This window comes from Rousettus aegyptiacus, unplaced genomic scaffold (genome assembly GCF_014176215.1).
Source record: "Rousettus aegyptiacus isolate mRouAeg1 unplaced genomic scaffold, mRouAeg1.p scaffold_m13_p_9, whole genome shotgun sequence".
NCBI classification, from domain to species: domain Eukaryota; kingdom Metazoa; phylum Chordata; class Mammalia; order Chiroptera; family Pteropodidae; genus Rousettus; species Rousettus aegyptiacus.
Window position 1 is genome coordinate 31,066,685 of NW_023416312.1, and position 14,495 is coordinate 31,081,179.

The 14,495-nt window shown below is 46.4% G+C and overlaps 1 protein-coding gene across 19 annotated transcripts; it reads left to right on the plus strand.

Moving 5' to 3' along the window:
• The first annotated feature begins 209 nt into the window (after window positions 1-209).
• FTSJ1 (FtsJ RNA 2'-O-methyltransferase 1) lies at window positions 210-8,591 on the plus strand. 19 transcript variants are annotated; one of them, XM_036226999.1, is made up of 13 exons: window positions 275-490; window positions 2,081-2,239; window positions 2,516-2,585; window positions 2,684-2,774; window positions 3,131-3,209; window positions 4,691-4,743; window positions 4,828-4,881; window positions 4,966-5,068; window positions 5,171-5,254; window positions 5,927-6,030; window positions 6,119-6,316; window positions 6,539-6,579; window positions 8,055-8,591. In XM_036226999.1, exons 2-12 carry the CDS (start codon window positions 2,119-2,121, stop codon window positions 6,569-6,571), a joined length of 990 nt encoding a protein of 329 aa, XP_036082892.1. In that variant the 5' UTR covers window positions 275-490; window positions 2,081-2,118; the 3' UTR covers window positions 6,572-6,579; window positions 8,055-8,591. The 19 variants fall into 19 exon arrangements, with proteins under 19 accessions (XP_016008857.1, XP_016008858.1, XP_036082886.1 ...); XM_036227000.1 differs by having other exon boundaries at window positions 5,933-6,030; XM_036226995.1 differs by having other exon boundaries at window positions 4,691-4,881.
• Window positions 8,592-14,495: the final 5,904 nt, after the last annotated feature.

A 14,495-nucleotide genomic window follows, 5' to 3' on the forward strand; every position in this document is an offset into this window, starting at 1 on the left:
ACTTCGCAGCACGTGTGAAATAATGGGTGCTGTCGTACTCGTTGCATTTGGGGGAATGTAGTCCACAGGCTCAAAGAGCGCCGCTTTCCTCCAAGGAAGGGGCGGGGAGTAATCCATCTCAGCCTCGGAACAAAAGAACCGTTTTTGTTCCTAGCGGCGTTTCAGTTACGCATGCGCGAGTTAAGCGGCTTTGGTTATGCCCGTTGCATGCTGGGAACCGCAGTTCTCCGGACAAGCTACGTCGACACGCGCTGACTGGAGTCACGTTGTAAGTTCGGGTTGGGTCCGGACCTCGCCTGAGCCTACGCATTCCACGATGACAGGCTTGCCACGCTGCGGTGGCCCTTAGGTGTGCGCGACAGACATTCGGATCAACTGAGAACACAAACCTAAGCCCTAAGATTTCTCACCGGTTTGCGCTCTCGCCTAGGCTCGGGCTGCTGGCGGACTGGCCTCCTTAGTCTCGCTTCTCCCCTCTCCGAAAGCTGAGGTAGGCCCTGGGGTCGCGGAGAACGTGGGTCCAGGGCGAGACGGTTGACACACGACTGCCCTGTCCCACCGGCGAGGGAAGAAGGGAAGTTTGCCCTCAGCGCTGTAGCTGCTCAGTCTGAGCGGCTGACACCGGGTAGGCTACAGACCCAAGGTTTGTGTGTAGAAGGGGACCACTATTAAGAGGTGGCCTAGGGAGAGCAAGGGTCCGGACATCAGCGTAGCCACCTTGAGTGTGGTATGGAGGACCCAGTGGGGATGTAGTCTTTAATGTCGAGGAGGGAACGGGTGTGTGGCCAGATGTCTGCTAATGGGAAAGGGGAACCGCGGTTAGTGTACTGAAGGTCTGGTGGGGGTGTTATCGGGGAATCAGTAGGGGCTGATAGAAGTGTTTTAGTCAACAAGTTCATGAGGGCCAGCGAGGGTGTGTGCATTGATTAATGAGGGGGTGGTAGAGTGGGCAACTAGAAGATAATGGGAGCCAACTGAGGGTGTGATCCCTGAAGGATTGATAGAAGTATGATTTCAACAGGTTAATTAAGAGCAGTGGCACATAGTAATCCAAGGAGAATGGTGAGGCTGTGGAGAGAATACGAGACTGGTGGGGGTCACGATCAAGGAACTAATGGAGGCAGTGATTAAAGAAGAGAATGAGAGGCTGAAGGGGTATTTTAGTCAAAGGCTTTTAGTGGGTGATCATGGCATGATCATCAGAAACTAATTGTAACTGAGCAAAGAGAGGATAATAGTAAGGTGTTGTTGGGGTGTGATCATCAAGTGACTATTTGGGCCATGGTGGGCAGTGAGGGGAAGATGGGGAACTGATCATCCAGGATTAACTGAGTGTAGTAATGAAGGAGTTACAGGGGCTAATGGTGTGATCTATGAGGGATCAATTGGAGGACTGAGTTAATAGGGACTGATAAATCACAGTAATTGAAAGCTTAATGGGGAGCTAATAGGCCATGATCCTCCAGGTGTTAATGGGATTGATAAGGATGTAATAATAAAGGAATTACTAGGGTCCTAATCATTTCAGGGATTAATGGGGAATGGGGCAGGGAGAGAGAAATTAAGGGGGTGGGGAGTACAATGGGGTAGTATTTGGTTAATGGGGATGAAAGCCGAGGGATTAATGGGTGCTAATAGGACTATAAAAATCTAAGGGCCATGAGGACAGCTGGGAGACAGTGAGATGTTAATGGGGATGAGATGGGCAGAGAAGGGTTGATAGAGTCACAGAGTTTAATACGTGGAGTATGGGTGACAGCAGCGGGAGGTTGACAGTGTCAGTAATGGGTCATCTATGAGATAACTGTTGGGTTTGGGGGATCTGTGGGTGTGAGTGATGGGGGTTCTTTGGGCTGAGTGGTGGGAGTTCCATAGGGTGAGTGTTAAAGACTGAGAGCTCAGTGCTGGAGTCCTTCAGGCTCTATGAGGTCAGTGGGTCAGTGACTGGGCTCCAGTCTTCCAATCTGAGTGAACTGTCATGTGGGTCAGATGAGCCCAGCTTGGTTTGTGTGATTTTTTGCTGCCCCTCAGAGGTAGGTGGTGGCCCACTCACCCAGTTACTGATATAGAGCGGCATCAGCTTACTGTTGGCAGATCCCTGGGCAAACAGTGTGTGAGATGGGACGAACGTCAAAGGACAAGCGGGATGTCTACTACCGCCTGGCCAAGGAGAATGGCTGGCGTGCCCGCAGTGCCTTCAAACTGCTACAACTCGACGAGGAATTTCAACTCTTCCAAGGTCCCCACCTGGTGGGCGAGTCACTGGGGGATGGGGTGGGCACAGGGAACAAACAAGTGGGCTAGGTCTGCAGAGCTCCCTGTGGTAGGTGGGCTAACTTGGAGGATCTGTGGGGCAGAGGCCAGTCAGGAAGGTGTGTAGATAGTCAAGAGGAGTTGAGCCCCTGGGCAGCAGATAGATGTGGGTGTTCTATAAGGGAAAGGGATAAATTTTGCAGAGTCTCAGGGTTGGAGAGGTAGGTGCAACTGACCACTACACCTTCCTGTGTGTGCTCAGGCGTGACACGGGCAGTTGACCTGTGTGCAGCCCCGGGCAGCTGGAGCCAGGTGCTGAGCCAGAAGATTGGGTGAGTGTGGAGTCCCAGATGGAGGTCCTCAGAGGGCAAGCTAGGTGGGGGAGGGCCAAGAGTGAAAACTGGGCTGACATGGGCTGTGTTGTCCACAGGGGCCAGGGGTCTGGCCACGTGGTGGCTGTGGACCTTCAGGCTATGGCTCCAATACCAGGTGTTTTACAGATCCAGGGAGACATCACCCAGGTGAGAGCATGGCTGGGAGTGTTGAGGTATTTCCTGGGTGAAGATCCCTCCACCTTGGGGTTGGGGGAAGGCTGCAGAAAGTACAAGAAAGAGAAAGGCAGAGAAACAAACTTAGAAGGAAAGATAGAGATGGAGTAACTGAGACAAACTGAGAGAGTTGAGAAACAGCTAGCAGGTTGTCATTGCAGAGAAAATGATAATGATGGGACTGGGCCCCCAGAGGTGAAGCTCAGTCTTAGGCAAAGCCTGAGCATTTGACTGACCTAGGGCCTATGGGCCAGGGCCATGGGCAAATGGGGTTAGAGGGCCACAGCATGGGGGACTGTGGGGCCACTCATTCACCCTCTCTTCCATAGCTGTCCACTGCCAAGGAGATCATCCAGCACTTTGAGGGCTGCCCTGCAGACCTAGTCGTGTGCGATGGGGCTCCCGATGGTAAACACAGGGGTTGGGAGGCCAGGTTGTGGGAGGGCCATGTTTGTCCTTCTTCTACCTCGTTGGCTTTTTTACCACTTCAACTCCTCCCTGCCTTTATTCTCCACTGTCAGCTGTTTCCCACATCTAGCAACTTTTCCCTACCCTCATGTCTGTTCTCTGCCTATCTTCTCCCTCACATTCCACCACTTCGGTTTTGTCTGTTGTCCACCCTTCCCTCTTCTAATCTCTCATCTCCGCAGCTGTCCAGTTTCATCTTATTGCCCATCCACCTTTGTCAATCAGTTATCCATTCAACACACATTTGCTGAGAACCTATTGTGTATCAGGCACTGTTCTACATGTTGGGAAGTCCACTGGTCTCTGACTTCATAGAGCTGGTGTTCTAACAGAAGCAGATGGAAAACAAACAAATGATTGAGCTTTGTAGCATGTCAAAAGGTGATAGGTACCATGGGGAAATCAATGAAAAGGGAAGAGAGGCGGGGAATACCTGTCAGAATGTTAAAGTGGATGGGAAGGCCTCACCGACATTAGCACAGAAACCTAAAGGTGAGAGAGTGGCCAGGAGTGTGCTAGAGGAAGAACAATCCAGGCAAAGGGACCAGCCTGTGCAAAGGCTCTGAGGTGAGAGGGTGCTTGGCACGTGTGACCACCACCTTGGAGATCAGTATGGTTGGATCAGAGTGAGTGATAGGGAGAGTGGTAAGAGGTGAGGACAGTGAGGTGACAGGGGACAGATCCTTGTGTAGATCCTTGTGGGCCACAGTGATGACTTCAGCTTTTTCACTAAGATTAGAGCTCAGAGAAGACCATGAAAGGGTTATGAGTGGTGGAGAGCCATACCTGACTCTGGATTGTAACAGGATACCTCTGGCTGCTAAGAGCAGTGTGAGGGGTAATAGTGGAAGCAGGGATCTTGGGAGGAGGAAGCCACTGTAGGAATCCAGGTGAGTGATGACAGTGGTGGCAGTGGTAGAGACGAGAAGAGGATCGATTCAGGAGAACTTTTGAAAGTAGAGCTGACAGGATTTACTAATGGCTTAAATGTGGGAGTGAGGAGAGAATGGGGGCAAGTGTTTGGCTTGAACAACTGGAAGGATCAGGTAATATGGGGAAGGTGGTCGGAGGAGCGTGTTTGGGCAGGAAGATCAGGAGTTTGATTTTGGATGGCTTGAATCTTAGATGTCTAGTCTGATCTGAATCTGGAGTTAAGAATCTGGACAGTTGTTCAGCCTCTTAAGAGTCTGGAGCTAAGAGATAGAAATGATGACAAAGAAACTTGCAAATAAAGTTCTGAAGACTAAAATGAGTTCCTAAAGGTTAGGAGCTTAGAATGTGTATCCAGTTGACATATTAATTTACATGCAGAACCATAGCTGTAAGAGAGCCTGGGAAATGTTTTTAGCATTCTAACCTCTCTGGGACAAGAAGATAGCTAGAACTGGATGGCCCACCTAACGCCATTCCTCTTGCTGCAGTAACTGGCCTCCATGATGTTGATGAGTATATGCAGGCCCAGCTCCTTCTAGCCGTGAGTAACCCTGGCTGCCCCTGCCTCAGTCTGGCCCCTCCTGGCTGTCTCCACCTCAGCCTTAACCATCTGTCCTGCCCACAGGCTCTAAACATTGCTACACACGTCTTGAAGCCAGGGGGCTGCTTTGTAGCCAAGGTAAGCCTTAGGGAACCCAGCAGGGGGCAGAGAGGGACCCCTGAGGGCTGCCGTCATGCCTCTGTCTGCCTCCCCACCCTGCAGATCTTCCGAGGCCGGGATGTGACACTGATCTACAGCCAGCTGCGTGTCTTCTTCTCCAGTGTGCTCTGTGCCAAGCCCAGGAGCAGCCGGAACTCCAGCATCGGTAAGTAGGTTGGAGGGGCTGCTCAGGCCAATACAAATCTCGGGGACCCATCCTGCCCATGGCAGAGGTGGCAGTCACCCTTACTCTACGTTCCTCCCACAGAGGCCTTTGCTGTCTGTCAGGGTTATGACCCACCTCAGGGCTTCCTGCCGGACCTGACCAAACCCCTGCTAGACCATTCTTACGGTGAGAACCAGAGCCCCAGGCTCTCTCCCTGGGGAGACTCTGCGCCCTTATGGAATTTGTGTCTCAAGAAGGCCCTCAGCCCCACAGCCTGGTCGAGACTGCTCCTTATGGGAATTCTGTCCCTGGAGGATGCTCAGCCAGCGTTCTGGTGGGAATTTCACTCCCATATGGACATTTTGTCCCAGGAGGATCTTCAGCCCAGTCCTCTAGTCGTAACTCTTAGACCTGGTGATATTCTGTCCCAGGAAGGACTTGAGTCCTGCTACAGCGGAAATTCTACCCACCTAAGGAGATGAAGCCAGAAACTCAGTCACACTCCGGGTGGAAAAACCACCCATGTGGGAATTTTGTCCCATGGCCCTTAGTGGGAAAAGGCACAGAGCCTGCTCTTATGGCGAGCACGCTTGAGTGAGACAAGGTCCCAGCAGTATGTGATAGAATCACAGGTGCACATAAAAGTACAGTGCAGGAAAGTAGGGGGGCTGATGTTTTAGAAGGGGTGATCATAGAGGGCCTCCCTGAGAAGGTGATGTGAACGAAATGAAGGATTTCTGGTGGAGGAGGTAGCTGGTGGATATGAGGAGAGGCCTCGGTGCCCATGATGCAGCCCACAGCCATGACTGGTCCCAGGCATCCCAGCCCTGTCTTGTCTTATTTCTCCCTGCTTGTCAGATCCAGATTTCAACCAATTAGACGGTCCTACCCGCATCATTGTGCCCTTTGTGACCTGTGGGGACTTGAGCTCCTATGATTCGGACCGCAGTTACCCACTGGATGTGAGTGCCCAGCCAACAGTAGGCAGATGGGAGGGTACTGTCCCAGGTTCCCAGGTCCTAACTGTCTTCCTGCCATGTGTCCTTGCAGCTAGAGGATGGCTCAGAGTACAAATACACTCCACCCACGCAGCCCCCCATCTCACCACCATACCAGGAGGCCTGCACATTGAAGAAGAAGGGGAGGCTGGCCAAGGAGATCCGCTCCCAGGACTGCCCCATCAACACAGTGGATACATTATCCCAGCCCCTGGCTGCCCCACAGCGCCACACCATGCTGGCTTCTGAGGTCTGGAACCATGGCCCAAGACCTGCAATGCCTTTTTTCTGAACCCCCAATGCCCCCATTCCCAGTGTCCCTCTTTCTGCCCACAAATCATGTGGTTTCTGAGGCCAAAATTCTCTTCCCCGCCTCCCCATCCATAGCTATAAAAATCAATGGGTAAAGCCCAGTATAATGAATAGAAAAGTTTAGCCAAATATCTGAGTCCCTTTTCTTTTTCTTGGGTAGGTGGAAGACAGTGAAATGAATTGTTCACCTTAACACATCAGGTAACTTTGCCTTTTTATCTGAGAGTTCGAATATAGGGCACCTTTGAGAAAAAAGACCAATAAAATCTCACCTTTGATGTTTTTATATCGACCGATAAGATTTCAGTCAGCAAACCTTTTACTAAGCACCTGATGTTGTTTGTCAGGAACTGCTTTAAACACTTTACATGGTACATAGTTTGAGGCATTCAGTAAACATTTATTAAGCACGTATTGTGTTCTGGGAATTGTTCTAGGTTTGGAGGTAGAGTGAGGAACAAAACAGGCAAATATCCTGCACCTCGTAGAGCTTCTAGATTGGGGAAGCAGTAACAAACAATAACACAGTCTATGAATGAATGCAAGAGTTTCCACACAAACGCACACATATATAGCTTGCATCTCAAAATGTATTTATACAGTTTGCATTGTAATATATATGTATGTGTATGTACACATATATTTTATATATAGTGTGTAAAAGTAATATTGGGTGTGAAAAAAAATTTCAATAAAGCAAGGTGAAGAGAATCAGGAATTCTCGGGGTGGCAGTGTGTAGTTTTTAAAGAGTTATCATGGAAGGCCTTACAGAGGTTACTTTTGAGCAGGGAACTGAAGGAGATGAGAGAGGGAATCCATGCATTTATCTAGGGGAGAGCATTCCAGGGAGAGGAAATAGCAAATACAAAGGCCCTGAGATGGAACTGTACCTGGTGTGAGAGACCAGTTTGCCTGTGGCAGACTGGGCTAAACCTATCAGTGCTGGAAGACTTCTCATCCTCAGAACCTCATGTTAGAAGACACACCTTTCTGGCAATGGCTTAGCAGGTCGTTCAGACCAGGTCTTCCATTTAAAAAAGAAGAAGAAGTGAAAAAAGACACCTTTAAAATAATGAAATGGTGAATCACAGTGGGAAAAAATATCTACAATCCCTATAGAAAGTATCCTTGATAACTAAAAGCTCCTATAAATCAGCAAGGTAAAGAAAGTAGAATGGCCAATAAGCACATGGAAAGTTGCTCATCAGGAATATGAAAGTTAAAACTAAATGCAACAATTGGAATGTTCGTACACGCTGATGGTGGCATGAAAGGGTGTGGCCACTGTGGGAAATCGTTAGTCATTATCTACTAAAGTTGCATGTGTGGCAATTCCATCCCTAATAAATGAGTACTAGAATGTTCCTAGCCATACCCCTAGACTAGACACAGCCTGAATATCCATCAACTGTAGAATGGGTCATTAAATAGTGATATAGTCACACAGGAGAACTACAGGTGATGAGAATGAGCATCCTACAATTATACAAAGTAACACATTATACTCATTAAATGGAACATAAATGTTTTATGCACCTTTTTCTGTATGTCACTGTTGACAATAAAAGTAGTGGGGAAACTTCACAAAAGAGTTAGTAACTGAGTGAACAATGATTATAGTAGAAGAAAGTGGGGAAGTATATTTTTGTGTAAAACTTCTGCTTTGACTTTTAAGTAGCTGGCAGTCTGATAACAACTCAGAAGCCGTTTGCTGTCAGGAGAACCAGAACTCATTTTTCAAATATTGTATCATCAATGGGTCCTGAACACACAAGCTCCGAGTGGGAACCTGCAGTCACCACGAAGAAAGCCAGGAAATAAACATGGAAATTTCATCTGCACTGCAAAGGGGGTTCTTGCCTCTTCTCTAAATCTTTCCAGGGTGTCCTGATTATGTCTAGAATTTACTCCGAAGGCAGGGGTTCTTAACCTGGACAAAAGTCAAGAGTATCCATGAACTTGCTGGAGGAAAATATTGCATCTTTAGTTTCACTAATATAACTGAAATTTGGCTTTACTCCCAAATATGAATGCTGGTAGTAAATCACAATCATTAAAGCAGTGCTTGTGACTTTCTGCCGATACAAATCAGTTCATTTTTATGGAATGGTTGTTGCAGACATCTTGAAATATTGTTCATATTCGGCACTACTTGCAATCATAGGAGTTTTATCACTTGATGTACTAATAAAAAATTCCATATATTGCTGCATCTCAATGTTGTTTCATTTTAATATAGATGATCATATTTTCCAGTTTTATTGAGATATAATTGATGTATAAGTTTAGTGTATAATATGATGATTTGATATGTATATATATTGTGAAATGATCACATAAGTTTAGTTAACATCCATCATCTCACATACTTATAAATTTTTTTTTCTTCTGAAAGGAATTTTTAAGATTACTCTCAGCAACTTTCAAATATACAATGCAGTATTATTAACTATAGTCACCATGTTATATACTCCCCCTGACTTATTTATAACTGGAAGTTTACACCTTTTAACCATTCACCCGTTTCCCCTACCCGCACCTCTGGCAACCACCAATCTGGTCTCTGTTTCTCTTAGTTCAATTTTTTTCAGATTCCACATGTAGGTGAGATCATATGGTATTTTCTTTGACTTACCTCACTTAACAAATGCCCTCGAGTTTCAACCATGTCACAAATGGCAGGGTTTGCTTTTTTATGGCTGTACATTCTAATACTCATTACTTAGGACTGGAATTGGCATACACACAGCTTTAATACTCTTGTATGTATACAGCATGTTTTCTTTATTCATCTGTCAACAGACACTTAGGTTGTTTCCATATCTTGTCTATTGTGAATAATGCTGCTATTAACATGGGGGTGCAGATATCTCTTTGAGATAATGATTTCATCTCCAGATAAATACCCAGAAGTGGGATTGCTGAATCATATTGTAGTTCTATTTAACTGTTTTTAATTAAATTCATTGGGGTGACATTGGTTAATAAAATTATATAGGTTTTAAGTGTGCAGTTCGACAGTACATCATATGTGTATTGCATTGTGTGTTCACCACTCAAATCTCCTGTCACCATATATTTGACCCCCTTTACAAGAACCTCTGTACTGTTTAATTGCTTTCTGTAGTAATACTCTGTATTTGAGTGCACATGCTTTTTAAATATTCTGTGAAGGGGTCCACAGATTTAACCAGATGACAAAGGGTTCTATAGGACAATTTTTTATGTTAAAAACCTTTCTCTTTAGTGGTTACTAGTGGGGTGGAGGAGAAGAGGGGAGGTAGAGAGGGTAAAGGGGGTCATATATAGGGGAGTAGGGGGAGGGTGAAGTGGGTGAAGGGAATCAAATATATGATAGCTGAAGGAAACTGGACTTCAGGTGGTGAACACGCAATAGAATATACAGATGTCAAATGATAATATGCACCTGAAAATTATATAATTGTATTAACCAATGTTACCCCAATAAACTTAATAAATAAATAGATAAATAGATATATAAATAAATAAATACCTTCTCTTAAAGAAATGTTAGAAAGTATGCCTTGACTGCTGTCTTGAACTTCTACTGTTTAGCAAACAGGAGCAGACAAACTCCCCAGCTACCCGGACAGAACTGGCTTCTGCAGCTGATTGCTATATCTTTAGAAACTCATGTTCTCTGTCCATATCCCAATCCAGTGACCTGAGGATTCTCAACATCCTAGTCTGTGACCCTATGTGTTTCTACACCTGGCTGTGTGACCCTAAGAAAGCCCATACCAAGTCTCTGTAACCCCAGGAGGGTAGGAGAACATTACAGCATGTTAACACAGGAGTCTTCTTACCCAAGTCAATGTGACCATAGGGATATATGACAGAAGTATCCACACAAAAGTCTGTGTGATCACAGGAGTATCCATGCCCATTACCATGTGAATTCAGCAGTATCCACACTACAGTCTGTGAGGCCCCAGGAGTGTCCACATCTAAATCTACAGGAACATAAACACACAGCCTTTGGGATTTCATGAGTGTACTCAGCTCAGGCTATGTGTCCTTAATTGTATCCATTCCCGTCTGTGTGACATCAGAAGTATATACACACAAGTTTCTGTGACAAGAGCAATGTCTAATCCCCAGTATGTGTGACCCAATGGTGTCTACACCCCCAAGTGTATGGCCCAGGAGGGACCAGCCTGGCCCAGGCTCTCTCTGACCTCAGGAGTGCCCCTCTCCACCTGCCTGGCCCTGAGTGTGGATGCCCTGGTCTTGTGACTCCAGGAGTGTCCACACTCCTCGGTGTGACTTTAGAACTTTCCACACCAAAGTCAGTTTGCCCACAGAGGTACATATATATACCGTAGACCATGTGTCCCCAGTGGAGTACTTACTTTAGTCTAAATGACTCCTGGAGTGTTTCCACCTGAGCCTGTACTGACAACAATGCTTTTCCTCCAGTGTGCATGACCTCGGGCTTTCCATAACCCAGTCTGTGTCACCCAAGCGTTTATGTCTCAGTCAATTTGACCACAAGTTTTCCAATTCCTTAAACTGTTTGACAACAATGGGTGTCCATTCCCCAGTCTGTGTGACCCCAGGGGTTACACACCTCAGTCATTGTCACCCCAGGGGTGTCTACAACACAGTCTGTGTCACCACAGGAGTTGTGGTGTCTGTGTGACACCTGGAATATTCAAAACAAAGTCTGGTGATTCCGTAAGTGTCCACATCCCAAAGTTTGCGAGCAGAGTTATGAAAACTACCGTCTATTTGACCCCAGGGGTGCCCACTGCCAAATATGTCAGTCCACAGCAGTGCCCACACCCCAGTCTGGGTGACCTCACCACAGGAGTGTTCACCCCCTCTGCGTGACCCCAGTAGTCTCCAAACCTCAATGCATGTCTTCAGGGGAGCACACCAACAGTCTGCATTACTGTAAGATTGTTCACACCTCAGTCTGTCACCCTGGACTTTATACCTCCCTATCAGCGTCCCCTAGGAGTGAGCATTCCTCAGGCCACGAAATGCCAGGAGGGCCCACAACCAACCTGTGTCTCTCCAGAAGCATCCACATAATAGTCTGTCTGCACATCCCCAGGATGATCAACTTTCTGTGTGATCACAAGAGTGGCCACTACCTAGACTGTGTGTTCCCAGAGTGGCACACCCTTGGCTGTGTGACTTCTATGGTTTTTACACCCCAAGCTGTACCACCAAAGAAGCTCCATGCCCCAGGCTCTGTGACCATCAGGGTGTTAATCCCCAGTTTGCAACTCCAAAAATTTCCACCTGGTGGGGGGCCAAGGAGTAGCCACCCTCAGTCTGTGTCCCCAGGCTCGCTAACCACAGGAGTGTCCATTTTCCAGTCTGTATAACTCTAGGAGTAGCCAAACTCCAGTCTGCATGGTGCCAGGGGTGTCTATATCCCAAACTATGTGAGTAAAGGGATGTCTACACTCCAGAATGTGTTACCACAGATGTGTCCTCCCCCTGTGTCTCTATTTACCCAGATGGATCCAGCAGATCTTACCTCAGCTGTGTCTACATCCTAAATTTGGCTACAGAAATGTCCCGAGAGTGTCTGCCCCATGGTTGGTATGAGTCCAGAAGTAGCAAGAGCTTAGTGTGTGTGACCACAGGAGTTTCCCCACCACAGTCTCAGTGGTGTCATGAATATGTGCATCTCAAACCGTATGATCACAGCAATGTCCACACTTCGGCTTGAGTAACCCTGTGGGTATCTACAGCTCAGCTTGTGATATTCCAGAAGTGGTTTTACCCCAGTACATCCACCTCAAGAGTTTCCACTCTCCAATATCCATGGCCCCAGGAATGTCTAAACCTAAGTTTTTATGACAGAAGCACTGTTCAATTCCGAATGTATATGACCCCAATGGTGTCCAAACCCCACAGTTTCTGGTACTGTGTGTCTACACACCAGTCTCTGTGGCCTCAGAAGAGTGTACCCTGTCAGTGTGACCACAGCAGTATGAAATTCCTGTGTTCATACCATGCCTATAACTACTATCATGTCCACACTGCAGTCTAGGTGATGCAGGGAAGGACACCTCCCATCAGTATGACCAAAAGAGTCTCCACACCCTAGTGTCTGTGATGATAAGGTTGTTGATCCTCCATTTAGTGTGACTAGAGGAGTCCCCACACCAAATTCTGTGACCATAGGAGTGTCCACCCATTTCTGCATGTCCTGAGAGGTGTCTCTGCTTCAGTTGGTATGACCCCAGCAGAGTCCATACCATAAGCTATGTGACTACAAGAGTGTCCACAGCCAAGCCTATGATAATCCAGGAGAATCCACACCGCAGTCATTTGACTACGGTAGCATCTACTCCCCAGTTTATGTGTCTTCAGTCATGTATTTGTCTCAGTCTGTGTGACCCCAGGTGTGTCCACACCCCAAAATTTGTGATTCCAAATGTGTCCAAAGTTGAGCCTATGTGAAACCAGGAGGTACCAGATCATGGTCTGTGTGATCCCAGGAGTGTCCATGCACCAATCTACAGGAGCTTGAGAGAACATAACTCAGTCTGTGAAACTTCAAGAATAGCTACATCCCATTGTGTATAACTCAGCCATGTCCACATACCAGTCTGTGTGACCCCTACAGCCTTCACAGTCTGGTGTGTGACTCCAGGAGTATCCAAACCTAGCTCTGTGACTCCAGTAGGGTAAAACCCCAATCAATGTTACCCCAGGATGACTTACATCTAAATCTAGTGACTACACCCTTGTCCATTTGATCCCAGGAGTGTCCACACCTCAAACAGTGTGAAGATCCACCCCACACCCTGAGAGGATCCATATACCAGTCAGTGTGACCCCAAGAGTGGGGATTATGTCTGGAGGAAGAGTGATCCAGACAAAGAGAACAGTTTGTGCAAAGACCTTAAGGTGGGAGTGTGCCTGGCACATTTGAGGAACAGCAAAGAAACCAGTGTGGTGGGAGAAAAGTGAGTGAGGGGGCAAGTGGCAGTAGGTGAGGTAGGAAAGGTGACAGGGTCCTAGTCCTATAGGGTCTCGTGGGCCACAGGGAGAACTTTGGCTTTTTTTCTGAGACAGATGGAACCATGACAGGAATCTGAGCAGAGGAGGGCTATGAGCTGACTTGGGTTGTAACAGGACCCTCTGGCTGCAATGAGGACAGATTGCTTAAAGATCATCTCCTCAGAAAGCTGTCCCTATCTAAAAAAGTACCCCATCCCTCTCTACCTCTGCATCCTGCTTTGTTTTTCTTCATAGCACTCAGTGCTTCCTAATAATATATAATAGTCCCCCTTCATCTGCAGTTTTGCTTTCAGCAGTTTCAATTACCCATGGTCAACTGCAATCTGAAAATATTAAATAAAAAATTTCAGAAATAAACAATTAATAAGTTTTAAATTTTGTGCCATTCTGAGTATGATGATGAAAAACATATCACATCATCTTGCTCTGTCCCAACCAGGCCGTGACTCATTACATCCATGTCGTATACCCTTCTTACCCGTTACTCACTTAGTAGCCTTCTAGGTTATTTGATTCACTGTCACAGTATTGCAGTGTTTATGTTCAAGTAACCCTTATTTTACTTAATACTAACCCTAAAGCACAAGAGTAATGATGCTGACAATTCGGATATGCCAAAGAGAAGCCATAAAGTGCCTCCTTTAAGTGAAAAGGTAAAAGTTCTCTACTTAATAGGGAATGAAAAAAAAACATATGCTGTGTTCGCTAAGATCTACAGTAAGAAGGAATCTTCTATCTATGAAATTATGAGGAAGGAAAAAGAAATTTGTGCTAGTTTGCAAAGATAGAGAGAGACCACATTCATGTAACTTTTATTAGAGCGTGTTGTTATAATTGTTCCATTTTATTATTAGTTATTATTGTTAATCTCTTACTGTGCCTAATTTATAAATTAAACTGTATCATAGGTTTATAAGTTTAATGAAAAAACATAGTATATATGGGTTCAGTACTATCTGTGGTTTCAGGAATCCACTGGGGGTCTTAAAAAATATCCCCCTAAGAAGGGACTACTATATTATATATCTACTTATTGAGTCATCCAAGGCCCCATGGAGGTGGGGTTAGGGGGACAACACAAGGCACATAAAGGTGGATCTTTAAGGGA

What these genes read in the sequence shown, in the direction of transcription:
- FTSJ1 (XM_016153371.2), top strand. Translation starts at nt 2,119, where the DNA reads ATGGGACGAACGTCAAAGGACAAGCGGGATGTCTACTACCGCCTGGCC. An exon ending in TCCAGGGAGACATCACCCAG is followed by an intron (nt 2,775 to 3,130) that starts GTGAGAGCATGG and finishes TCTCTTCCATAG; the next exon opens with CTGTCCACTGCCAAGGAGAT. An exon ending in GTGCGATGGGGCTCCCGATG is followed by an intron (nt 3,210 to 4,690) that starts GTAAACACAGGG and finishes CTCTTGCTGCAG; the next exon opens with TAACTGGCCTCCATGATGTT.